The sequence below is a fragment of the Phodopus roborovskii genome, unplaced genomic scaffold (assembly GCF_943737965.1).
Source record: "Phodopus roborovskii unplaced genomic scaffold, PHOROB, whole genome shotgun sequence".
NCBI classification, from domain to species: Eukaryota; Metazoa; Chordata; class Mammalia; order Rodentia; family Cricetidae; genus Phodopus; species Phodopus roborovskii.
Window position 1 is genome coordinate 18,359,598 of NW_026126413.1, and position 27,253 is coordinate 18,386,850.

The 27,253-nt window shown below is 37.2% G+C and overlaps 1 protein-coding gene across 4 annotated transcripts in view; it reads right to left on the reverse strand.

The window, feature by feature from the left end:
- Positions 1 to 1,499: 1,499 nt before the first annotated feature.
- The window catches only part of Kif2a (kinesin family member 2A), a 53,716-nt gene continuing 27,962 nt past the window's right edge, over positions 1,500 to 27,253 (reverse strand). For 2 of the 4 annotated variants that reach the window (XM_051182899.1, XM_051182898.1), the window contains exons 8-21: positions 26,837 to 26,891; positions 26,266 to 26,428; positions 23,502 to 23,592; positions 23,007 to 23,070; positions 21,907 to 21,998; positions 21,148 to 21,290; positions 20,804 to 21,008; positions 17,896 to 18,006; positions 16,975 to 17,042; positions 12,198 to 12,311; positions 11,142 to 11,292; positions 5,760 to 5,861; positions 5,205 to 5,340; positions 1,500 to 2,620 (exon numbers count right to left, since the gene is read on the reverse strand). In XM_051182899.1, coding sequence (XP_051038856.1) covers positions 2,535 to 2,620; positions 5,205 to 5,340; positions 5,760 to 5,861; positions 11,142 to 11,292; positions 12,198 to 12,311; positions 16,975 to 17,042; positions 17,896 to 18,006; positions 20,804 to 21,008; positions 21,148 to 21,290; positions 21,907 to 21,998; positions 23,007 to 23,070; positions 23,502 to 23,592; positions 26,266 to 26,428; positions 26,837 to 26,891 — 1,581 coding nt within the window. In that variant the 3' untranslated portion in view covers positions 1,500 to 2,534. The remainder of the gene's footprint in view (positions 2,621 to 5,204; positions 5,341 to 5,759; positions 5,862 to 11,141; positions 11,293 to 12,197; positions 12,312 to 16,974; positions 17,043 to 17,895; positions 18,007 to 20,803; positions 21,009 to 21,147; positions 21,291 to 21,906; positions 21,999 to 23,006; positions 23,071 to 23,501; positions 23,593 to 26,265; positions 26,429 to 26,836; positions 26,892 to 27,253) is intronic. The other 2 variants (XM_051182901.1, XM_051182900.1) reach the window with 1 other exon arrangement.

Below are 27,253 nucleotides of genomic sequence, written 5' to 3' on the forward strand. Positions count from 1 at the left end.
TTTCTACCCAAAACTTAAAAGAATGTTTTCAATTAATTTAGTAAAGGATGCTAAGTAAACAAGAATATAAGTTGTTTGTCTACACAGATTCCTCCCCCCACCAAATCTGGCTTCAAAGTCATATAGTAAATGTTGTTATAATTTTGAATAGTTAGCTGTCAACAGTTACAATAATGTATAGCAGCTTTTAATTGAGAAAGTGCTAAAGAACATTTAGTCTAAAAACCAAAAAAAGTTACTTAGCTGCAAAAGATTTTTTTTTTTTTTTAATATATAGAAACAGTAACTATTCTTATGGGTTAGTTACCTTTAATGTCACAACTGTTTTGCAGAGTTCACTTGTAAGTACCATCTCCACCTTTAGAGAAACAATTGTACTTAACTAGGCTTTCTCAGTTTGTTCCCTATACTCACCAACTGCTGACCTTTAGTCCCCTTTACTGGTCTTCAGTTTCCTTTGTCATGCTGAATCATATTTTACTTCCCAGGATGTTTGATGGTACTAGTTTTCAAATACTCTTCTATGGATTAAGATGAAGTCAGCATCTATAAAGGGTCTATAAAGACCCTCCAAGGGTAGCCCCTGTCCAGTGCCAATAACATTAAAGCTAAACTTTGTGCTTAATGAGCAAGTTTGTGTGATTATTGCCTATTACATATGAGGCGTTCACAAAAATTACCCTTTTATTGGCAATAAGATCTTTCTACATAGCTCTGGAACTCAGACATCCACCTACCTCTGTTGAGTACTGAGACTAAAGGCATGTGCTACTATGTCTGGCAAAAATTACCGTTAACAGTCTCTGCAAGGTCAATAGACATAGTTCTTCATTCTTCCTCTCGTCTTTGAAACAGACACAAATAGAATACATCTTACAACTGCAAGAAAACCTGAGTTCCTTCCAAAACAAAGGTGAATATATTGAAGTACATTATTTCTAAATTCATTTCATAGATTTCATTTATTAATAAGCATATTGTGAAAAATCTACACTTCATGTTTACAGAGCTTTTCACCATGGTGTTAGGACTCCTCAGCTATCCTCTCATTTAAGACCAGTGAAGTAAAGGCTCTGGCTCGTTGACTCTATTCATAGATTTCCCCTTGGTTCACTGAGTGAAGCAGTAGGTTCCCTAATCAAGAGAAACATGGGAGGTTCTTTGGTTAACCTACTGGACTATATATATATATATATATATATATATATATATATATATATATATTGGGAACCAAGGGAAACCTCCTAGAGATGTATGTATGTATATATATATATAGCTATGTATATGTATAAATCTTTAAACAGTATTTACATGAAAATCGGCCAGTTTTCTTTTTTAGAGTAGCAGCTGTAAAAATGAGTGCTGCCATTTAATGAGTAGCTTTCCTTGCTACCAATCTATCTGAGAGATGTGATTCTCATCAATGGCAAACCATCACATACTAGATATTGATGGAGCTTGCTATAACCTGCCCTGTAAGGCATTGACACTTCTCAGGATTACATACCATCTATACTTGTTTATCTAACTTGTATTATGGACTACTTTCAGTGTACATACAAATGTTCATGCATCAGAAGCCAATTTCCTTTAACAGTACATTAAATTTGGGGCGCCAGGAAACACTTCAACTTAAATAATGGCATTGTTAAGGATCAAATTACACTATTAGTCTTGTTAACACCACTGGCACACACACTGCATATATATATGTATTATCCTAAGATAAAACTCTTTTCAGAATTTCTTTACTTTTTATTATACACCAACTAGTTTATATTTTAGTTTTTTACAAAGAAAATTATAATCACATGTCATGGTATTTAAATCATAATTCCAGATTTTTTTTTACATATAAGATGGAATGGTCCAGCAGCTATGTCCACTGTCACAGACTTTAGTTCCGTTCAATTGCTATGGCACATACTGTAAAATTAACTAGTCATACACACACAAAAAAAGTCTCAAATACAGTAAAAATGTACACACAATAAAGGTAATTTACAGTTACAAATAAGGAATGTAATTTATCTTGGCTGTGCTTCAGAAATCTAGGGTCAGTAGCCTTAGTCAAGGCACAGAGGAGGAGGAGTAAACACAGCTGTCTCTAGGAGTGTAGGCAACGTATGTACAATCACTGATGAGGTATGCATGCACGCAAAGTATTCAAAATTGCTCAGTCTTGCTATGAAAATGGATCTGAGTTAAAGGAAATTTTGTGGCTTCCCCCTACTCTTCACTTCTGGATTACTTCCACAATCTTTAAAAAAATTGGCAAGGATTTCCAAAAGCAATCACTATTTGGGTAAATGAAACAAAATACTTCATTAATCCCAATTGTTAGTTGTGCCTCCTGGACTAGAAGCATTTTGTAGACAGAGTGTTTCACAAAATTGAAATGTCATTCAGGTGAAGGACAAGATATTTCCACACACTTAAAAGATTTCCAAAAACGTTCAAGTGGCCTTTACGGTTGGACCACCATTTGTTACAGTATTGGGGATTCTGGGGATCTTTAGTAGCAAATACCAACTTTAGAGGGCTCTGGGTCTCTTGGGGTTAATTTGCTTGCTTGCTTGTTCTTCTTCTTGTAGCGCTGCACGAAAAGATTTCACTTTATCTTGGGTAAAAAGAGAACAAGGGAGTATAAGTATTGTAGAACAAGTAGTATGGTGCACAACTTTTACAGTGTGTATCAAGTTAGAACTTGTAATAAAAACTCAGCATTTCTCTTGCTCTTTGTCATCTAGAACCTCAGAACTATATTCAACTATAACAAATCTCATGCATGCCTAGTAAAAACCTATTTATTTTTCAACCAGTTTCTCTTACTTACATTTCAAAGTGTTGAGTTTTAGTTTTTCTATTTGGTGAGGGTTATAGGCAGGCTTTTAATGTTTAAATACTCAAATGTAAAGCATATTCCTTTCATTATGAGATTTCTACTCAGTCCTACTCCACCTTTTTTAAGCTACAAAACTTAAAAGCCCAATTAAAGAAAAATAAAATGATATCTGTTTTAACAACAGGGATTATATGACAGGGTAACAGGATAACAATTGCTCTTATATATTCTGCCTACTACTATCATGCATTCATCTAGAGTCGCATGGACTATCGATTTGTTAACAAATTGCCAGAGAAATTACAGGCAGCTATGGAAATGAGACACCTTCCTACCGCAGTGTTGCTCAAATGGAAGTGATTTTGCTCTGGGATCATTTAGTAATGTCTAGAGATCTCTTATCACAACTGGTATGGTACTTTTCTCTAGTTGATAAATGTCTATAAGCAAAAGTGCTCAAACATTTTACACTACATAGGACAATACCCTTCAACAAACAATGGCCTACTCAAGCTCTAACTAGTGCCAACAGTTATATAATTCTACTTTAGGCTGGAATATAGCTCAGTGGTATACACGAGGTCCTGGGTTCACCTTGTCATCACAAAACCACAACAAACAGTGCTATGTGGTGACCTGCATATGAAAAAATGGTAGGCCCAATGTTTGACAAAAGCAACTTTTCTGAAATTAAAAGATTTGTTAGTTGTGCCACTTGGACTAAAACACAAAGTCAAAATATGTCTGACATATGGAATCTGAGACGACCAAGGAAAGGAATCACTTAAATTGAATGTTACGTATTTCTAAGGAAAAAAGTTAGACTACGTTCCAACTCTTAAAGTGAACACATTAATGATGATTATGGGGCTACAAAGATAGTAAAGTACACGCACAAGGACCCGAGTTCAGGCTCCAGGATCCATACTCTGGCTAAGTAGACACAGCACTGACTCCTGGTACTTGCTAGGCAGCCAGTCTAGCTTAACTTGGTGAGTTCCAGCTTCCGTGAGAACCTTCTCTTAACAAGAGGCATGACATCAACCTCTGAAATCTACATGTATGTGCACATATAAAATCCATGACCATTGTGAATTATTAGAAAAACTACCCCAAAACTCAAATCAAAGCTTGAATATGAAAATCATTAAAATAAAATCAAATGTAACTTTTTAAAAAGTCACCAATGACCTTATTGTACAAGATTGCAAATCATGAAGGGCTTGCTTTAAAAATTTAAGCATCAATCTGCAGCAAAATGTAGGAATTTCAATCTGATTTCATGTTGAATTTCATGTCATAGAAATACCACTCAAAGAAGCAGGAGCAAAATCAATATATACAAAGTATTTTTAAATAGGCAAATAGGCAAAAAGTCAATGTAAGATGTGAATATATACAATAGAAAATGGCAATTTTTATGATGTTGATGTACAGTGTGCCTGTGTGCATGTTCATGTGAGTACAGGCGTGCTGTAGTGTTCAAAGGAACACTTCCCTTGCCTTTTTCAAAGGAAGTAGGAGACAGCATATTGTGGAGCCAAATGGGAGTGGCGATGGCCTAGGAACACAGATTTAGTTTGATGAAGGTTTTATAGTAACTGAACAAAGAAAGACATTTTTAAAACACAATGATGGAAACATCTGAGAGGCAGGTTTCAGCCATGGAGAAACCTCAGCTGTCAGCCTCAGATGCTATCTGATAATCTAACAATCTTTTGATCAGTGGAGAATAGGCTTTTGTTAATAAACCGTGAAAGGTCTTATTGTTTATCAGGATGCTAGGTCTACCTTTACCCGCTAGCAAAGGGTGTTAGGGCTTTTCACTGGGGCTTAGAGAAGCTGTCATTTGGCTTGGGACCCACAACATTTCAGCTTCTCCACATCACTGCAATGCTAAGCAAGCAGCCCCTGCAGACAGCTTCTTGCCAGAATTCTTTGCAGCCATAATGTTATGAGAAGATCTCTGTCACTGCTAATGTAGAGGAGCTGGAGCTTCCAGAGTTTTTCTGTCTACCTCCCACCTTACCACAGGAAGACAAGGACTACAGATGTGTGTGGCTGCATGAACTTTTACATGGGTTGGGGGGGGATCCAAACTCATTTAAAAAAAAAAAAAAAAAAAAAAAAAAAAAAGCACTGACCTACTGAGCCATCCCCAGAGCCTGTTTTCAGTTGTTGTTTTAAGAGAAACATTTAAGAAAAGATTGGTTTGTCTTTATATATTTTGAACAAAGGTGCTAAATTTGTATATAATAATCTTCACTTCCTATGTTTTTACCATTCAAAACTTTTTCACTACTACACATTCTGATACATGCAAATTTCATACCAAGCACAACGATGAAAATTAAATTACCTCGTAACTCAGTTAAAATGTCTATTTTCTGCTCAAGAATAGCTTCAAGCTGGGTAGCATATGAGTCCACATCATAGTCTACTTCTTCAGTCATCTCTAGGAGAGCCTTTTCATCTTCTATCCAGCGAATGGATTCCTAGTAATAAAAATTCAGCACAAAATTATTTGTTCACTTGTATGCTTTACAAATACCAGAGGAGTCTGACCTACAAATCATGAGTTAAGTCCAACAAGCTGACATTCTCAAAAATATCAGTAGACCTCTATTCACAGTAAAATCAAATATTTTCATAAGCTTTTCTGGAGGGCCAGAGAAGAACCCTGGCATGCTTTGTGAACGGTAGGCAAGCATTCTACTACTGAACTATATCCTCAGACTTGAACATTAAATGAAGAAAGAAAATGCTACAGAGAGATATTTGCTACCATATGTCCTACTAGTACACATATACACAACTAAGTCATTGTAAAAGAACCGTGTCCTAATCAAAGAACTCTTGAAATTTGGACAAAGGCAAAGCCAGTTTCCTGGAGCCCCTGCTTTCCCTCCCGTACCTGGAACACTGCTCTGTGGTCCTCTACAACCTGCTCTTCCATTTCCACCATCTGGGAGACGGCTTCGTGGAAAGTAAACAGTTGTGGGGAAACTTCTTCTTCCTTAAAATACAAAGTTTTAAAACACAACCAAAAGCTTGCATTTTTAAATGTCATTAAGAAATGTCATTTCTTCCCCTCCTTGGGAACCCACAAGATGTCACGTGCTTTGAAAAACGGTATGTGTTCTACCCTGAGCTACAAGCACAGCCTCAAAAGCAGTTTGGTAAAGACCTTATAGAGGGTCATTTTAATATAAGAATCAGTAAGGCAACCATGCCAGGCGGTGGTGGCGCAGCTCTTTAGTTCCAAGCACTTGGGAGGCAGAGGCAGGCGAATCTCTGAGTTCTAGGCCAGCCTGGTCTATAGCATGAGTTCCAGGACAGCCTCCAAAGCAACACAGAGAACCCCTGTTGTGATTGGGGAGGGGGAGAGGTATGGCATCCAATTCACAAGGAAGAATTCATTTTCACTTAGGAATTAATATTATGTACAGACTAATTTTCTCACATACTTTTAATGCTTATTGTTGTCTTTCCCTAATGCATACCTTAAAATTTGAAAATTTTACTTTAATATTGATGTGTAACTTTTCCACAAGGAATAATAACGATTCCTAACAGCAGTCTTTAAACTCTCCGGAAAGAAGATGGGGCCCCACATCATCGTTTCCACTTGACTCAACCTGATGCATCGGAACTACAAACATCACCCTAAAACCGGTTTGAGACTGTTTTGCTCGAAACAACTCATGACTAGCTAGCTGTAATGGTGCACCTTTTTATTACACCCTGGCCAGAGTTTCAAATAAAACTACAGTCAAGAATTTTCTGCCACACAGTGACTAACTACATATGTCACAGCCAGTTCTGTTGAGAAATTTGGTTGCTAAAAATTTTCTTCCTACAGGATCCATTGGAGCAATCATCGTCCCATTTCAACAGGAAGTAATCTTAATATGACTACGCCCCCTTTCCCTACCCTTGGAATTTTGGGATAATAGTCATCGTCTTTGGGTTGGTTTTAGTTATTTGGGATTGGGTGATGCTTACACTCGGGTTTATCTTTTAGACAGGAATAGGGAATGGTTGGTAAAGGTATGGTTTAGATGGGATATAGGTAGATTAGCCTATTTTCTTGAGAATTTGAGTAAGAATGAGATAGTATTTTACAGCTTACACTGGTGTGTATTCTTATGTGGTAAGCTATGTAAAATTAAGTTTATATTTTGTTATATTGTGTTAAATATTTCCACTTACAATGTTTTATGCACATTATTTTTTACCATATTATATGTATGTATACTTTTCTTGTATTCAAGACATTTTGTATATTGATACAATTTGGGATATTTATCTTGCTGCCCTTTATAGTTCTACCTCTTGTCTTGACACTTATACTCTACCTCTATTTTAGGGATTTACATGTATGTATATGTAAATAGTTATATTGTTTAAGTATTTGTTCCTGCTTTACTCAGGAAAGTTTTAATCAGTCTTTTTAGCTAAGTTCCCGAGTATTACAGATTATCTTCACTCACATTTCCTGTACCTATGAGATTAGTCAGATATAGATGCTTAATCTTCAATCACTTCATAGACATGCAGAACACGGCATTTAAATGTTTTAATATTAGTACTCCATTGACATGAGACACTGTTGCTCCTGACAGCACCGTGCACTTTCCCGAAAATATGTTGGACACTGTTGTTGCTCCTGCTGGAGTTCAATCTCGCCTCAGCTAATGGCCTGTTGGGCATAGAATTGCCCCCACCTTGACCACTGATTTGGACATGCAGTCCTATGTGCTTGCAGGAGACAAATATAGAAGACTGCTTGACCTTGCCAAGTCAGGGTAAGACAGCCATTCTACCTCCCTGCTGTTGTTGTGGTCTGTCAAGTTCTCTTGGCCTTAGCCAAATCTGGGTGTACCAACGTCGCTGTGAGACCTAGGGTGACTGTTCAGGTGGCTTGCTGTTTCTGTCCTTGCTGCACCTTTTGGAAGTTGTCCATCCGCATTTCCTGTCTACTCTAGTATTGTTAATTTCCTTCTCAGGTCTTGATGAGGTTGAAGATTAAACTATCACAACTATTATTCTCTCTTCCTAGTTAGATATATTAGGTACTAGACTTATGTTTTCCAGCTTAGGACAACTCTATTGTAAACTCCATTATGCCCTCACCCTAGGACTAGATATGTAGGTCATTTTGTTCTCAATTTTCCTTTTCTTGGAGCACACTTGTTATTCACTGTTTTGCATATAGTTTTGTATTAAGCCTAAATCTTTTCTTTAGACTAAAAGGGGAATTGTAGTGAGATAGTCCTTCTGTAGCACTGACCACGCCCATTGGGGGGTGGAGCCATGGGCAGAAGTGACCTGTGGAAGGAGGTCGGAGGGGGCCAGGAAAGGCGCTCTCTCTCTGGCGTGACTCGGACAGGAGAGGATCGGGTTGAATTTCCTGGTGTTCATCTGTCTAGGTTGTAAGTTATTTCTCCCTAAATAAACATCTATTTGGCCTATTTGTTTATCCTGATCCTTATTCACCGCCATAAAAAAGCACTGTCTTTTGGAACAATCCAAATTTTCAGTTACTGTATGCCTATTTCAGGTTTGGCTAGTTCATACTGGCTCCTCTTCGTTAACAATTTACCTCACCAGATACATGACTTTGTGATGCATGAAACAACCGCACAGAGACTAGACTCTGATTTTTCTTTTGTGAGGCAGGTCTAGTCTTGCTCTGCAGCCCCAGCTAGCCTGATACTGTAGAGGCCAGGCTGCCTGCAGCCTCCCAAGTGTTGACAATACACTTGGGATAGTTTTTTCTTTTTAGGAATCTCTAATAATAAATCACAATTGTACTTCAACAATAAACATGACAACACAGGCATACATGTTCTGGTTGTTAAATCAACTAAAAATTTATCTGGATTAGCTTTACTTTTACAGTCTCTTGCCTAAGCCAGTTCTATTAACTCAATGTTTTCTCAAAATATGGCTTCAGTGACAAAAGACAACTATGTAGAAGTTTACTTAAAAACTGTTCTAACAAGCTGGGTAATAGTGATGAACACCTTTAACCCAGCACTAAGGAGGCAGAGGCAAGCTGATTTCCGAGTTTGAGGCCAGCCTGGTCTACAGAACCAGTTCTAGGACAGCCAGGGATACACAGAAAAACTGTCTAGAAAAAACACAATCAAACAAAACCCCAACAAGTCATTCAAGACTCTAAATGCATAAAAAAGTTAAGTAGACAATTTGACTTTCATCAATAAGCTATCATACTTAAAAGTTTACACAATAAAGTTAGTATACAATTTTTTCATCTTTTCTATGGGGAAAAATGCATCTGCTTTTTATTAAGACATGTAAAAATTTCTCATATTCTCTCATGAACATACATTCTTTTTTTTTCCCCCTAGCTGCTTCCTCTTCAGGCTCATAATAACCTTTTTCCTTTGGATATGAAACTATGCAAATTCCTGCATTCCATACAGTTTACTTCCAAACATGTTTGTCTCTAGAAATATATTTTTGTAATTTTAATACACTTCATTAACCATCTACTTATATTAGTTTTATCTCAGGGATGTGTTTTAGATTCTATTCCCTTTCAGTCTCCCTTGTTGAGAATATTGCAAGAATATGAACACATGAACTATCATTTAATGTAACAATACTGCCGAATAATATCAAGGTAAGTTCCCTGGTGGTAGCAAAGTTGAAAGAATTGCACACTCTAATATGGGGTTTGTAAAAGCTGATGTAATTTAAAATGCTGGCTTGGTACTAGAGAGATGGCTCCATGGCTAAGAGCATTGGCTGCCCTTCCAAAAAAGGTTTGGTTCCCAGCACCCAAATGGTGGCTCACAACTACCCTAACTCCAGTGTCCTGTTCTAGCCTCTTTCAGCAATGCTCATACATGGTGCACAGAAATACATGTAAGCAAACACACATACACATAAAAATCTTAAAAAAAAAAAAAAAAAAAAAAAAAAAGGAAAAAAGAAAAAAAAAGAAAGAAAGAAATTGTGGCCTGTGTAGGTCTATAATAAATGTGAAGATAGGAGGTGCTCATCTTACTCTGGTTTTCTGTATCTCTGAGAGGTGTCACTATATAGGCATAGTTCAAGATTTGCTTTGAGAGTCTAGGAACAACTCTTTCAAAACTTAGGGAGGATGGACTGAAGCTAGGGTCTCAGTTTTAGATCTCTGTCTTCTATGGCCCTCCCACTTGGACAGCAAGCTCCTTCCCGCTGAGTCATCTATCTGCCCAACCTCTCCACCTTGTGTTTTCTGGACAAGCTATTACATAGTAGCCATTGCCAGCCTGGCAATGGCTGCATCCATTCTTCTGCCTCACAGATTTGTGCTACATGCCAAGATCACATGCATTTCTTTATACTTACCTAGCCTTACATTATAAATTTATATTTTAAAAATAACTAAATAGTTGTAATTTGCAATTTATAAAATTTTTAAGACATTTCAAATATAAAAAAAACCAACCAGATTTAGTGGATGCTGTCATTTTTATTGGGGTTTTGTTTCTCTTTTTGTTTTGGGGTGCTTCTGGGCTCACTGTGATTTTTTTAATATAATTCCTTTACCTGTTTAATGCACATAATTATGGTTACATGTTGTTTTGTTTTGTTTTGAGATGGGGTTTCTCTGTGTAGTCCTGACTGTTCTGGAACTTGCTTTATAGACAGGCTGGCCTTGAACTCAGAGATAGATAGGCCTTTGAGTACTGGGATTAAAGGCATACACCACCATTACCTAGAACTGTTGACAGTATTTGTTTTTTTAAAAATGTTACATATATTCTTATAATCACTATTTAGTAAAAGTTACATATGTACTTATAAATAATCACTATTTAGTCACTAAAATTTGTTTTGTTTTTCGAGACAGTGTTTCTCTGTGTAGCCTTGGTTGTCCTGGAACTTGCTCTGTAAACCAGATTGGCCTCGAACTCACGGAGATCTACTTGCCTATGTCTCCTGAGTGCTGAAATTGAAGGCATGTGCCACCACTGCACAGCACTAAAATTTTAATGTAGGCATAAAATCTGAAAAGTAAACAGGCTACTACTATCAGAGGGCTAGTAAGCCAGGAATTTAGTTTAGATTCACGAGCCACGTTTTCTATCACCGCCTCTGTGGTTAAGACAGCAGTTAGAAGAGCATGGCTGTATTTCAGTAAAGCTGTATTTACCTGAACAGACAATCAGTCCACGGGGTGGACATGCTGCTCTCGGCTATACAGTGTTCAACTAAGTTCTGTTACTGATGAAACAAACTACAGCTGGACTAGTAACAATGATATTGTGTCACTCACATTTTGTTCACAAAGAAGTTTTAGATCATCTCTCTGAGGGGAACTCCCCACACCCCACTGTGTCTCTAAGTCATCAATCTGGCTTGGTGGATGGTGCATTATTGGACGGACATCACCAGCAGCAGGTGGATCTACAGTCAATTCTTTCACCCTATAAATATATAAAAGTCATCTCAAATTATGAAAGACTCATGCAGAGATACAAGAAAACACCAACCTATTTGATACAAAAGCAATTCAATTAACATAGTAAGATTGATGATGTCACTTTATAAGTCAAATTTATCTGAATGCTGGATTTGTTTAATCCATGTTTACTTAGACAACTTTATACTTATTCAAGTAATCATTGCTCATCATCAGGGAAGCTTAGCAAAGTATACAGATTAAATATTTCAAAGAAATAAACTAAAACTACAATTACATTTTATAATAGAAAAATTGTTAAGACCCATAAAGAAACCAGTGCTGAAATCAGGGGTGTTTATATCAGCAGCCATACTGCTCTGTTAGCTAAGCGAGAAATAATTTTATGTTACTCACTTATGGAGACACTGTCTCACTATGAATCCTGGATAGCCTGGAACTGAATATGCAGATTAGGTTGATCTGCTTGCTTCTACCTCCCGAGTGCTGGAATTAAAGGCCTGTGCGCCATGACCAGACAGTCATTTTTATCTCTAAAGATTATAAGAATCTTTAGCTGCTGTCATGTTTAAAGGCTGCACATTTTAAGTTGTTCACACATTTAAAAAAGGATATAGTTGTTATGAATCACAAAGATGGTTATTTTCTTGCAGTCAAGTAGTTTTTTTTTAATCACATAATAAATACACAAAAGTGACATCATCTTTTAAAAAACAAAGGGAAATATGGAGCTTAAATTCTAAATACATCTTTTAAAGCAAATAAAGAACATAAAAATGCAGCTCATGCAGTACAACCACCATCTGCTAAATGAAGTGAAAATGAAAAATGGCTTTGGACAAAAGAAATAAATGAACATCTATGTGCAGCACAATGCGAAACAAGCTAGTCAAAGAAATGAAGCAAGACCTGGTAATCGAAGGAGAAAAGTCGTCATAATCGTAAGAAGGAGAGAGGTCAGGGCGACTGCCACTACCCTGGGAGAAGGGAATGTCTGAAGGACTAATTCCAAACTCCTTTACTCTGCAGTACCAAAACAGTGAGAATTAAAAGAGCTCTTGGTAATGACGGCAATGCAGTTCAACTTTTGTTTAGAAAAGTATCAACATTGTTGAGTGTGTTTTAGAATATTACTTCATAAATAGGTTTCCAAGCATGTTTTACTGATCCCCTAATTCAAAAACCCTAAATCTTTTCCTTCTACTTTACTTCTCCCTTTTCTCACAAATCTTCCTAGAAACTTCAAGGCAAGGTTACTTACTACCTGAATCTGAAGGTCCCTTGCTTTAACTCCATGACTCACTCAACCTCATCATTAAAACCAACTAGATTTAATTGACAATGGCATTTTTATCAATGAATCAATATTGTGTGTGTATGTATGTGTGTCACACACACACATGTACATGTATGTGGATGTCAAAAGCTGATGTGCAATGTCTTTGTCCTCAACATTTGTCCATTTTATTTTCTGAGACCAGGACTTTTAACCAAGCCTATTGCTAGCTATTTGGCCAAACTAGCTGGCCAGTTTTGCTCTGCCTTCACAGTGCCAGCTCTGGGATTACAGGTATGTGCTCCTATGCTCAGCCTTTTTCTCAAGTTTTAATACCTGAGCAGCAAGCATTCTGCCACCTGAGCCCTCTCCCCAGCCCTGAGTCCTCAACCATTTTAGCAGTTCTTTTCAAACCAGATAAGAGAATGAAATTCTAATGCCTTCAGGCATGCCCTATTTGTAATGAGTAAGGTTAACTTACCTATCTAGATTGTATTAGCTACAAAAACCTCCTCCATATGATGGAGAAAGTAAGACACTCAAGTTTTTGCAATTGGTGATTTTGATTATGAACATGGGTGGTAAACAGCATTTAGAAATGCAATTTTAAAATGTTTTTGCTAATGACAACAGTTACACATAACTGAATTATAACTTCTCTTATCTTGCCTTATGTGACATTTTATAACCGGAAATATTTATCAAGTACTAGAATTAGTAACATCTAGGCATTATATCATCTAGAACTGGTAAGAATCTTCTTTCTTCACTTCACAGATGAGGAAACTGACTTAGATTAAGTATCTCATTTGAGGTTATACCGAAAGAATGTGGTGTAAATAAATTACAAGCTTACCTTAGTTCAAATTATTTCTATGCCACTTAAGATACTATCTGAATTCTATTTTTCTTAGGCAGAACTAAATGAAATGTCTTCCCTTCACAAGCTAAAACCCAGTCAAATATCTTAGTTTCATAGAGATCAAATACATACACACACACACACACACACACACACACACACACACACACACACCTACACCTATTTGTAATCTATTCACTATTGAAGATTTAATGTCAGATTGTCCATCTTTACCCTTTTATTGAAGGCATGGGAACATACAGCAGCTGGCCTTAACCTGGAGATCCTCCTGCCTCAACCTCATACGTGTTAGAACTATAAGCACATGTCACTATGTTGGGCCTCTGCCCCTTGATTCTTCAAGTTAAACACTTTGGAAAGTTTATTTACTACACAAACTGACAATCTAAATTCTGATATGGAAATTAACATCGAGAAGCACCATTAGTAACTCCCACAAAAGTTCTTCCTATTACACACACTCTTGTACAAGTGCAGGTACCATGTACAGGAATCATTTTCCTAAAATGATATTTAAAAAAAAAAAAAACTCAGTAACTATTCTGTTTCAATCACTCTAACCACCTCCTTTACTCAGAACTGTTTCACAAGCATCTTGGAACAACCCCTCCTTCAGCCTCCTCTCCATATGCCTTTCTTTTCTTTTTTTCAGACAAGATCTAATATATCCCATGGTATCTGGGAACTTCCTGTGTAGCTAATGATGACCTTAAACTCCTGATCCTCCACATTCATCTCTGACATGCCAGGATTTTAGGCAGGCGCCACAAACCTGATAGAAGTCCCAATTCTATTAATTTACTGAACTGGACTTGTCTTCTTAATCATTTAACATCAAAATGCACTGTTATAAACTATGCCAACTCCTATAAAACATTCCTAAAATATATAGTTTTGGTTAAAATACAGATTAAAAAAAATTTTCCAAGGGCTAGGCTCAATATTTTACAAAGATTACTTCTCTCAAAGAGGCAGATATTATGCCTACTTCGTCTTCCATTGACATGCTGATTCTTAAAAAGTAAACACTTTTTCAAGAGATAAACAATTTGCAGGCTGGGGATGTAGCTCAAATACAGGGTATTTGCCTAGAATGGCCAAGACCCTACTTCAATCTCTAGTATGACAATATGTAATATTAATAATAACAAAAACCTGACATATTTAGCCAAGCATAGTGGTGCACATTCAGCAATTGGGAGGTAGAGAAAAGACGATCAGGAATTTAAGGACATCCTTGGAGGCCAGTTGGTTAGTAACTATCAACATCACCTCAAACTACTGCACTAAATAGCCAAAATCTGAAAAACTTGTGATCTCAACCTATATACTAGTTTCATGTTAGCAGGAATCTACTGCCTAAAGTTTTAAGACATGGAAGGGTTTCCTTTAATTCTACTGGATATAATACTAAAACAGTTTTTGATTCTATATAAGATTCTACTACAGAAAGTAATTCCCAACCCCTCCACGAGTAACTTTGAGAAAACAGAACATCCTTAAATGATTTTTAAAAATTCTCAAATTAGTTAAAAGACAATATTTATGTCTGCTAAGAACTCATAATTCAAACTTGAACAGTTGATCCTACTTAAAGCTCAATTACATTTTTAAGTAGCTATCATATTTTGTATTTTTATAGATCCCCCCCCCCCATAAATGAGACTAAAAAAATGCTTGGCAAACATGGACACTGAACTACATACATCCCTAGTCTAATTGGCCAGTGCTTCCTAGCAATGATTGCTATCATTTAAAAATCTTTTATAGTGAAACATAAGCACAATACAAAGAATTAAAAGAATGCTCAAAATACAGTTACCTAGTGATGCTCAAAGATACATTTATAGGTATGAAGACAATCTTTTTAAAGAGTTAAAAAGTAAGAAAAATATTTTAAAGCAATCAGGTTACAATTTAGACCCTGCCAATGGAAGCAACACATCAGATGACCTAGGGAGGTTGTTCCCCAGACTCCTCCATGTCACTGAAGAGATTTCCAAATGATAGTAAACTACAGGAATTCAATGGTTACTTGTTTTTAGGGACTCACATTTTTTAAAAAGTGTTTATTATTGTGTATTGTAAATACATACCTCAGTGCACGTGGAGGTTAGAGGACAGCTCTGGGTCTGGGGGTGGGACTCTGGCAAGTGCCTGTACCCACTTAGCCATGTCTCCTTGCTTGGTTTTAGGTACTTTTCTACACAGATGAAGTTCTCACTTTTTTTTTTTTCTGTTTTTTTAAGGTTTATTTATTTATTATGTATACAGTGTTCTGCCTACACACCAGCAGAGGGCACCAGACCTCACTGCAGATGGCTGTGAGCCACCATGTGGGTGCTGGGAATTGAACTTACATTTAAAAAATGTTTTAAAAAATGTTAAGTCCCTAAAAACAAGTAACCATTGAATTCCTGTAATGTTTACTATCATTTGGAAATCTCTTAACCTCTGAGCCATCTCTCCAGCCCAAAGTGCTTATTCTTAACAAGACAGAAAATAAAGTCTCCATTGTGATTGGAATAAGAAAAATGTATTTTTGAGGAAGATTAAGACAATCTCCACACTAAAATTAGTTATAAAGAATAATGTGTAGGTTAAAATCATTAAGTGTAACATGATAAGACATTTAAAATGTCAAGGGAAGAGAGTATACCCAGATAAGTTAAGGGAAACAGTGTGTGAGTTTCATGAAAATACCGAATACAATGTAACAGATTCTCAAATACAAATACATTTTTAGAATATGTAAACAATCACTCAAAACAAAAGTGTGTGCATGCCTATGTGCCTGAGTATATAGGGAACAAAAAAACAAACATGGCACCCTAACTCTGAGTTCCAAGGACATCTGAAGCTATCTAAGGTATAAACACTTAGTTCTTGGTGCATTTTATCCAGATGTAACAACCCAGTTGTTACTGAAGTTGAAAGCATTACTGATGTAAATAATAATAATATAATCCATACACAGTACCAGAAAGAACTGTTATCACTTAAATGGTATATGTATATGTGTGTATATTTAATTGAACATCATGAAGAATGATTTCAGCACAGAGCATAACAATTTAAGAAATTAACTCCCCAATTTCCACTTTATCCTTGGTAATATGAGGATTTCCATCATTGAAATGTAGAATGTTATGAATCATAACTTGTTGAAATAAAAAACATAATCATGTTCTAGGATAAGAAGTCAATTTTAATAATGTCAATCTTACCTAATTATACACTTTTTGATTTAACAAATCAATTCTAAGTAATGTCCCCTTAAAGAACATATAGAATTTTAAATTGAAAACTTAAAGAACAAATGTGATACATCTGCCCTATTAGGTTTTCTGTTTGCTATGATCATAGTATCTCATTTTTGAGTCCAGCATAGCTTAGAATTTACCATCCTTCTGCCTCAGTATCATCACATGCTACAACCATAGGCATGTTCCCCCCAGCATGCATCAAATCATACTGTTTTAATATATTAGATTTCAAATTTTATAATGTAGGAATAGTTTTCATACCTATTTGCATATCTTAATGTATTAAGAGTATTTTCACAAGATGCCATTCCTGGAGAGATTGTGGCAATCTATAAGGGGGGGGGGCAAAGATAACGTCAAAAATGATCAAGACAATAATCCCGACAAATAATTCTGTAAGGTCTAATCTTATAATCTACTTTAAAAAGTTTGTACTGGTATCTGAACTCTAAAATCTACCTACCTAGTCAGTACATATGTAATCACTATAAAATCCAGTTAAAAATAGAAAAGATTTTCTGAAGGTCCCAGAAAGTCAATAAAAATCCAGCACAAAATGAAGGCAAACATTTAGAAAAAGGAACAACACAGACTGGCCCCTCCATCTATTTTTACTATTACTAATGGAATAATGTTCTGCCAGAGACAATGTCCTATTAATGTCCCACAGGACCACGGAAGTCTCCCTAGAAACTAGAGTTCCTGCAAACTAGAGCAGCTGCAAAAGGTAAACTGTGTTACAGGAAAGAGAGCAGAAGGCCCGGGGAAGACACTTAAATTGTATGCAAAGTTGCAGAAATCTTTGGTTGATCCCCTAGCATGCCATAAACACAACCACTTGTAAGCAACACAGTGAAGTGCATGAAAAGACACTTGCTTCCAGCCCTACCAGGGAAAAATAAGAACTTGGAATAAGTTAACATTTGCTACAATAATAACAAATCAGGGGAAAAGAATCCAAGTTTCTATGAAGTGTTCAGACATGAGAATTAAAAAGCATTATAGTTGCACTACATTATTTTTTACCAAACTGGCAGGGACCACATTACTAAAATAGCATAATTTCTCACAATAGAAGGTTAATTAATTATAATTAGCAAACATCTAAAATTTCCATAGATATGTTCCATTTATTCGTTCAGGATAAAAACAAAAGCAAAACAATCATAAAACCCATCTTACCATGCAAGTACGAGAATTTTCACCGATGAACGAATCTCTCAACACCTGAGTGAGTTTACTTGCTCGGAAAGGAGTATGAGGTTTATTTCTACCTAAGGCTCTAATGCACTCCTAAAAATTAAGGAAACATTTCTTATTAATTAGGTTTTATTATAGAGTTATTTTAAGCAACATTTTGAAAAGGTTTCTTACGTGCTAACATCTAAGAGAACTAATGAGCTCTGAAAATTCTTTTAATTTTAAATTTCTTTAATCTTAAAATGGAATTTTTGAATTCTAACATTAAAATGAGCAATATTAACACATTTCACTTTAAAATTCCTCATTATTATTGAGGGAGTGGCTCAGTGGTAAGATATCTGCTTAGCATAAGCAGATGCCCTGGGTTTGATCCCCAGCATCACAAAAAGCAAACAATTGTACACTATTAAAATTACTGTTAAGCTTTTTAAATATAACTACAGTTTTCACCTTGTCCTCTTTTTGCACACAATTCCCTCTGATGCTCTCTTCACAGCTCTTGTACAGGCAACAAGTTTGAAACATTACTCTTTATACCAATGTCATTAATGATTCTTTCAAAGACCACATTTGCCTGAGGATCAAGGCCAGTTTGGAAAATTAAAATAATGTACTGTTCTTCTAAGCTTGTTAACCTGTTCATTCCTTTACAATCATTCCAAATTTTCTCTTCTTTATTCATTCGCAGATGCATGCTCAGCTTTTGATAAACTGTTGGAATTACCTGGAGGAACATTACACCATTCACATTTAGTTAGATCAGAGGTATTTAAAATAACCTCCACAGGATCATTTTCTAGTCCATCTAGATGTATATTGACTGACTCTAAAGAAAAAAAAAATCAACAGGCTCTACCAATAGTCTGAAGAGAGCTGCAACTCGTATACTTCGGCAGTTTAAAACGACACATTCAAAGATTTGGCGGTGTAGCTGTGACAGTATGAATTAAAGTTCCGTGAGTGTTTACTTTATGACGTTTCAGAGGTGTGCTGATGGGAATGCCCAGCTGGTCCTTCATTCTGGCTTTTCTTGGTATGACAACTGTATTTAACTCAGATTCTGCTGAATAACTTGGAGATTCCTGCTCTGCTCTGCAAATATTTCCATTTGGTGCAGCTTCCACTTTTCCAGTAGGTGGTGCTGGGGACCAACATGCCCAGCTGGCAGGCTGTGAGGATATGCTTTCTCTTCTGTTAGTCCTGTCATCCTCGTCGTCCTCACTAGACAAAATGATGGCATCATTTAGATCTGACATGCTTGTCTTTCGTTCTTTCAGGTTTGTGATTTTAGGTGTTTTCCTTCCAGGTAAAACGACTTTTCCATTAGACTGTATGCAATTATGTCTACTAGTACCACAAGTCACCAAAATAGCAACTGAAGTATTTCCCACACTGTTACCATAAAACTTCTTAGCTGTTAACCCTGTGGTTTGTGACTTCTGTCCTCCAGAATTCTGATGAATTGATGTTCTTAGTAATGGTCCAGTGGATTCATGCAAAGTTATAGTTTGTCTGCAATTTCTTTGTAAGTCATTATGAAAAACAATACCACAACCATGGCATCTGGTTTGACTTACTTCTTCTTTTCCACATTTTGGGCAACATTCCTGCTGTTCAGATACCTCTAAACGGGTCAAACACTTCTTTGTGGCAGGGGCAGTGGAGATAGCTGATAACTACTATCATACCATTCCTGCTGTACTTTTCTCTTAATTTCAAGCTCTGCATACGATTCTGACTCTTCTGTTCTCTTCATTACACGGTCTACACCCTGTACATGAGTTAACATTATAGGCTTGTTTTCAGCTTTTTGAACATGAGGTAGACATTCTTTCCACTGAGCCGCAGTTTTGACACCTGGTATCTGGGCGTGAGCATGATAGAAGCGTCTATCATGAACTACGGTTCCAGAACACAACGCTGTAGCATGGCTATTTTCACTCAGTTTCTTATTATTAAGTCCAATTGGGTTGCCTTTCAAAGTTGTAACATTGTCAGTCTTATTTTGTCTTACATAAGTCTCCAAGATGAAATCACCAGAACTGGTAGCAACAATCTTAGATTCTGATTTAACTTCCAGAAAAGGAGCCTGCCCAGCGGCTCCGCTCTAGCCTATCATCTTCCTCTTCCCTGTCTCTTCCTCCTTACCCCAGGCCCGGCAGGGGCAACCCCACTGTGTGGCAGTGCTCGCTGAGAATGGGGGTCGCGCGCAGTGGGAGGATAGCAGCCGCCAGGCCCGGGGCCTGGACTTCTCTCCTACGGGGCTGTGGGGCTGAGCAGCGACCCTCGGAGCACGACCCCTCCACCACCCGCGCCTGCCTCCCTCCCTCGGCTCAGCCGCTGGCCGGGGACGGAGAACCAGGCGAATGCGCACACGCTTCCTGTGTCCGGGGCCATAAAACGGCAGCAGCAGCAGCGCTGCCGGTTGGTTTGTTTTTGAACGCTACTGTTTTTTAAAGACATCATTTCCACCCGCTCCTGTCCCTTTAATGTCACCGTGGTGCTTTAAGGGGCTAACTTTAACAGCAGGGTGAAGGAACTCTCCATCAAACCTAGGAAGGAGACTGACGAGGAGGTTCTTTGGTTCACAGACAAAGGGGAGGGGAAGCAGCAACATTTCTTAGCTTAATTCCAGGGTTGCTTGGGCCCCCTGAAGAAAGCCTGGCTGATGATGTGATTATGGTCCTTTAGAATCTAAATAAGCAGCCTCAGAACAGGCCTGCAAAATTGTTTCATTTGCTTAAAAACAAGGAAATGTGTGCATGGGAAAATTCTATGTACAATAAAATATGTAGCTTCATATATGACAGTTTGTAAACCTCTTTTTTACAACCGAGTAAGCAAGATTAAAGTCAATAGTAAAAGACCTTTAATACACTTTACTTACCTTGAGTGCTAAAAGGCTTTTGTTAATTTCAGCACCTTCAAGCCTGGTTTGCCTGTCTGCACTTGATGTATCAGCTCCTCTTTCATTCCCGGCCAAATCAATGAGAGAAAATTTGCCATGTAGTTTTCCTTTCCTTCTAAGGATGATCTGAAACACTGCATGGCTCCGAGATGAGTGTGCGTTTGCAGACGTTTGCCCGGATGTTCTACAGTGTGATTAAGGACATAGTGACACATCAAAACGTTTATGGACATGCTAACCATAATATTTTCCCTTAAGATCGTCGCTTTGGTGGTGTGCTACGCCCACAGGACCCGAAACAGGACTTTGTCTTCAAGACTTACCTGCAGCTGTTGCCCATGTCAATGAGCTTCAGGACGTCCTCCACACACCTGACCTCCCGCTCCTGCAGCCCTACCACTTGCACCTGCTGTTTTCCATCTTCAAGCACTCTTAATTTTGTTTTCCGATTTAATAAGTCAAACACCTACAGAAAACAATATTCAACTTAGAAAACTAGCTTTAAGAAAAATCAGCTCTAAAAAAGTCTGAAAACAAGAAAACTTATTTTCAGAACAACACTGAAAGCTGAAAAAGACATTTAAAAGTCTCAAGACATCAACTATTATATTTACAAGCATATAAATCTTGTAGTGGAGATCATAAAACGAAGCAAATATATTGAATGCTACTGAACTGTACATTTAAAATGGCTACTGTTATCTCACTCACACACACACACACACACACACACACACACACACACGTATATATGCACATATATTACCACATTTAAAAAAAAGGTCTGGGGATGGGTTGTAAAGTGTTGCTAAGGAAGACAGGTACCTGAGCTTGACCCAGACAGTCACAGCATGGGGAAGCAGAGACCCTGGGGTCTGATAGCAAGCTCGCCTGTACTAGTGGACCAGCTGCAGGCCACCGTGAAAATCCCCCTTCTCAAAAATACGGATGGATAACTCCTGGGAAACAACATGAGGCTGACCACCAGCGCCTACATGTACATACGTGTAGCTGCACAGACACCCTCCTACACACGTGTACCCATATACATGCACTCACCTACCACCCCACGTCTCACATACCTTTCCACTATAAATTTCAAAAAACGTTGCATATACTTGAAGTTCTAGTTTCTTATAGTTTGGCTTCTTCAGCATTAAAAAGACATCTCGAGCTGTCAAAAATTTCACACATGAAGTTGGTTAAAATGCAACAAATCTTTCCTATTTTTAGAAGAGTCAGTTAATATTAGATTAAAAAGGTTCAATAAAAATAAAATTAAAACATTAATCTGAAAAATAAAGTTGTAAAAGCTATTCTCTTTCACAATCCACAAAAGGATGGTACTGTTTATCCTTGAAAGGGGCTCAACATGCAGCTCGATTGGTAGTGTTTGCCTAGCATGCACAAGCCCCGGGTTCAGTCTGCAGCATCGCATGAACCAGGCACATACCACCCTACAATCCCCACAATCCTCACAATCCTGGCACTGAGGTATTAGAAGTTCAAGGCTGTCTTCAGCTATGCAGCAAGACCGTGGTCGGTTTTGAATACAGGAGCCTCTCCCTCAAACCTGGGGGTGGGGTCTGAGCCAGTAACAACTGGACATTGCATACTCTATACTAATCTAACGGTGTGCCACATTAAAATGACTGTGTGTGTGTGTGTTGTCTGTATGCGTGTGCGTGCATGATTTTTAAAAAATCTGTTATAAATACAATGCTCTGTCTGCATGTGTTTCTGCACACCAGAAAAGGGCACCATACCATAGATGGTCATGAGCCACCATGTGGTTGCTGGGAATTGAACTCAGAACCTCTGGAAGAGCAGTCTATGCTCTTAACTTCGGAGCCATCTCTCTAGCCCAGGATTATTATTATTATTATTTTTTTGGTCATTAGGAGTTTAATTTTATACTTTTTACAATGACTTTTTCTTTTTTTTGAAATGGACCTCAGATAACCAAGGTTGGCCTTAAATTTGCTGTATATCTGATGAGGACTGTGAACCCAATGATCTAGTCTCCACCTTGTAAGTACTAGGACTACAGATCTACAGATGTGTGCTACCATGACTGACCATGACCCACCTCACATTTCTTTTCAATTAATCAGGAAATGTACAAAACACACCTGAATAATATTCAAGAATATCATAAACTATGCACACAAAGGACACTTACCTGCTAATGCGTAAATTCCCTTAGAACAATCCTGGTTCTTTCCTGAAAAGTCACCACCCATAGTCTACATTTGGAAAGAAACATAAAGAATAATAAAAAGTATTCAGGAATAAGTTTTAAGAATTTAGGTCTTAGGTTTGGGGTGCTAAGACTCAGTCCATAAAGAGCTTGCCACACAAATAAGAGGACCCGAGTTCTACCTCCAGGAACCCATGTAAAACAATGCAAGTGCCGTAGCACATGATTATAACCCAGAGTTGAAATGGTGGAGACAAGCAGATGCCTAGTTTCCTGGGCAGCCAGCCTAGCATACATGGTAGCTCCAGGCCAGCGAGAAACTGTTTCAAAATCACAAAGTGGATGACATCGGGAGAGTGACAGCTGATGTGTACTATGGTCTCTACATGTACACTCACACACCTGGAAGAATTTAGGCATTATAATTAAACTGTAAGAGGGAGACGGTAGCACCACAGCAGGGTAACAATTACGTACATGAGTTTTTCCACTTCCAGTCTGCCCATAAGCAAAGCACGTAGCCATTCCCCTCTCAAATATTGTTTCCACCAGTGGTCTAGCAGTAAACCTTAAAAGGAAAATGAAAAAGTGTGTCACAAATATCTAAGTTAAACAAATAACCAAAGTAATACAGGTATACTCCATTAACAAAGTACAGCAGGAGCTTAAACAAATCTTTAGTTTCAAAAATTGAAATACTCGGTTGGTCAAAAGAGAAATGTGGCTCTGGACCATGAATTTTAAATCCAAACATTTTGTAATCAAGAAAAATAGGAACCATTACAGTCAACACATTTTGGGACCATGTCTGTCCCTACAGTGTTAAACTCTGCTCTGGGATTACACAAACTTCTCCATTCTGCTGTTTGTGGAAGTGTTTTCCTTCCAATAATTTGTCAAGATGCTTGAGAAGGTGGCAGCTGGTTGGCAAGAGGCCAGGTGAATACAGTGGGTGAGGCAACATTGCAGCTCAATTTGTTAAAATACTCAAGTGTCCCTGTGTAAGGAGTGTCGGGTGTAAAGAAAAACGGGAGCCTTCCCATTGACCTGCGCCGGCCGCAAACACTGCAGCTTTCGGGGTAGCTCATGAGGCTGCTGAGCAGCTTCTCAAATGTCAGAGTTTTGCTAAGATCCACAAAGCGACAACAGATCACATTAGTGTGCTCTTGAGTTTTTCTGGGTCCGAGTTAGGATCTGGGGAGTGCATCGGAGCTTATTCCTGGCCCAACCACGGAGCTGGGTCTTTGCACACAACCCACTTGTCACTTAACAATCAACTTGAAAACAGTCCATTGTTGCATAGGGTAAAAAAGGCCAAAAGCTCAAAATAATTTTTTTCATTTTGTTATTTCGTAAGCTTATAACCACATCAAGCTTTGTCACCTTTCCAATTTGCTTCAAATGCTGAATATGGACAACTGACTTATATGTGGGGAAAAGAATATAAATTAATTATAGGACACTAAGCTTTGAGTTGACAGTCTTAAAAATAGCAAATATATATATATATTTATATATATATATATAAAACTTTGCTTATTTTTTCAAATATATTAGTAAATTCATTGGTATGATTAAATTAAAAAGTACAAAGGGATAAGAAGTACTTCTTTACTGAGTATAACATTAAACAGCATGCTAATTCATATACCATTGCTAGATTTTTCAACGCAAACTAAAGAAGGCACAGAAGAACACAAGGGCAGGAAAAAGTTCTAGTCTAATGGAACCATGAATAAATCTGAAGGACCAGGTCAAAAAGTGTACCTTATTCCATACAGGTAAGATAGCACATTAAGAGTTGTGTATTGGTAAAGTTAAGAAGTATAAATACACCAGGCGAGTTTGCGGCCAGCCTGGTTTACAGAATGAGTTCCAAGAGAACTAGAGGTGTTACACAGAGAAACCTTGTCTTTAAAAAGAACCAAAAAGTAAAGAAGTTTAAATATAGATTGAAACTCAAAATGTTTATTAAATCCATTATAGGTATACCTGAATCAGTACTGAAAAACTATTATAAAAACAAGATTTATACTTTATGAATTAGGAAGAGAAGAAAGAATTGTTTGAAGAAAGCTAAAAGAAATTACTGGTTATGATTACCATTCCCATTTAAACAGATATTTCATGATACACCTATTTAATACTCCAATTTAATACTCCAATTTAATACTCCAATTCTTAGGATCCTTATTAACTCCAATTTTTGGTTTTCTGGGGATTTTTATAAAATGATATTAGGAAGAAAAACATGCAAATAAATGCAAAGATATTTCTACATGAAATACAATGGCAATACTGCATATAATTATTAGAACTATGTTCATAAATTTTGTAAAATATCTATATGACATAAAAATTTCAGATGTTTATTTAATAAGTATGATTTTGACTTCCATGTAAGTTGAATGTAAATTAAGAATTCCATGCACCAAAAACAACCATCAAACTTAAAGATAAAAAAATTAAGTAAGACATTTCTAAAACTTTTTAACTTTTATTTATAAATATACACTAAGGAATGAGGAATGATCAAGACTACTTAGTAATAAATGCGTAATAGGTATTTCAAATTTCTTTATTAGTATAGGGATTAAAGTAGAAGAATCCATGTTTTCTACACAGCATACCCCATTGCTCATGATAGTATTACCCAGAATGTTTTTTCTGGTATCTTATGTGTACGGGTGTTTTGCCTACAGGCATGTCTGTGCACCACCTGAGTGCAGCGTCTGTGGAGGACAGAGGTGTATGTCAGATAACCTGAGGCAGATGGCTTCGAGCCATCATATGGGTGCCAGAAAATTAACCTAGGTCTTCTTGAAGAGCAGCTAGTGTTCCCACTGTTGAACCATTTCTCCAACCTCTCTTCTCAGAAACTTATCCATATGTGTGTCTATGATATGTATAAATTAACTACCAACATAAAAAACTAATTTTTGTATTTTCGAGACCAGGTCCCTCTCTATGCAGTCCTGGAGCTCACTCTGGAAACCAGGATGGCCTCCAGCTCAGAGATCCTCCCAACTCTGTCTCCGGAGTGCCACCACACCCAGGGGAAAAGAAACAACAACAAGTTTAATTGTTTGAAGTATTAAAGACATTGCATGTTAAAACTCATAGTTTATTACATTTTCTTTGGTTACCCCTGCAGAATGAGAACACACATTGCATCCATGGAGAGCTATACTAAGAACAATATTAAGTTGTCAAGGAACTTATTTGAAACAAATTTACTTACCTGTAAACCATTTCATTAGGAGCTGAGTCATCAAAGGCATAATCAAAACGAAATGTTTGGTTTTCTAAGTACCTTGTTAAGTCTACTTTTTGTTTGGGTTCATGTACCATCACAACATCTTTACTAGGAATTGTGATTACATCAAGATCTTTCATTTGAGTTTCTAAAAGAATAAGTGAAAAATAAACATTCAGTAATTGTCACAGCATTTGACCTAATGAAAATAAAAAAAAAAATATTTTAAAGTCTTTAAAATATTATCTTACTGCGGTGTGTGTGTGTGAGTGCATGTGTGCAGCAGGGCATGGTGTGACTGGAGGGACAGAGTTGTGAAGTCAGTTCTCTCCCTCTACTGTGTGGGGCCCAGGGTTCAAATTCAGGGCCATAAGACGGGCAATAGGCACCATGACTAACCCATCTCAATATTTCTCTTTTTGAGGTAAAGCCTCACAAATTAGTCAGGCTCCCTGGAACTCACAGACCTTCTCCCTCAGGCTCCTGAATGTTGGATTAAAGGAATAATGCCTGATTTCCAAATTCCACTCTCTACGAAGCTCATTAAGCGTCATACCTTTCTTATTGAGTGGTCGCTTTCTTACACAAACACATATTCTATGTTCATCAATCTAGGAACAAAAACCACATTATTTCATTGGTTATGAGTGTTATGTAAAACAACAGAAAGTAAACAATGATTTTTAGAAATTTTGTAACATAAATATGGTACTTAAGCTTTAAGACAAATTAGCATTGCAGAAATTTTAATGGTTGTCTGAAACAATTACTACTCAAATTCTGGGTACCAGGGAAACTTTTGATAAGCCATTATTTAGTACATAAGGTTTTTAGAAAGTGCTACTATCCTTAGCATTAAGTTCTTGTTAAGAAGGTACCTTCCACTCATTTCAATATGTGTTGTAATCAATAAAATAAAAAATTTCTACTCTACAAACTGGAATCTTTTCATGTTGATTTAGATAAAGTTGTT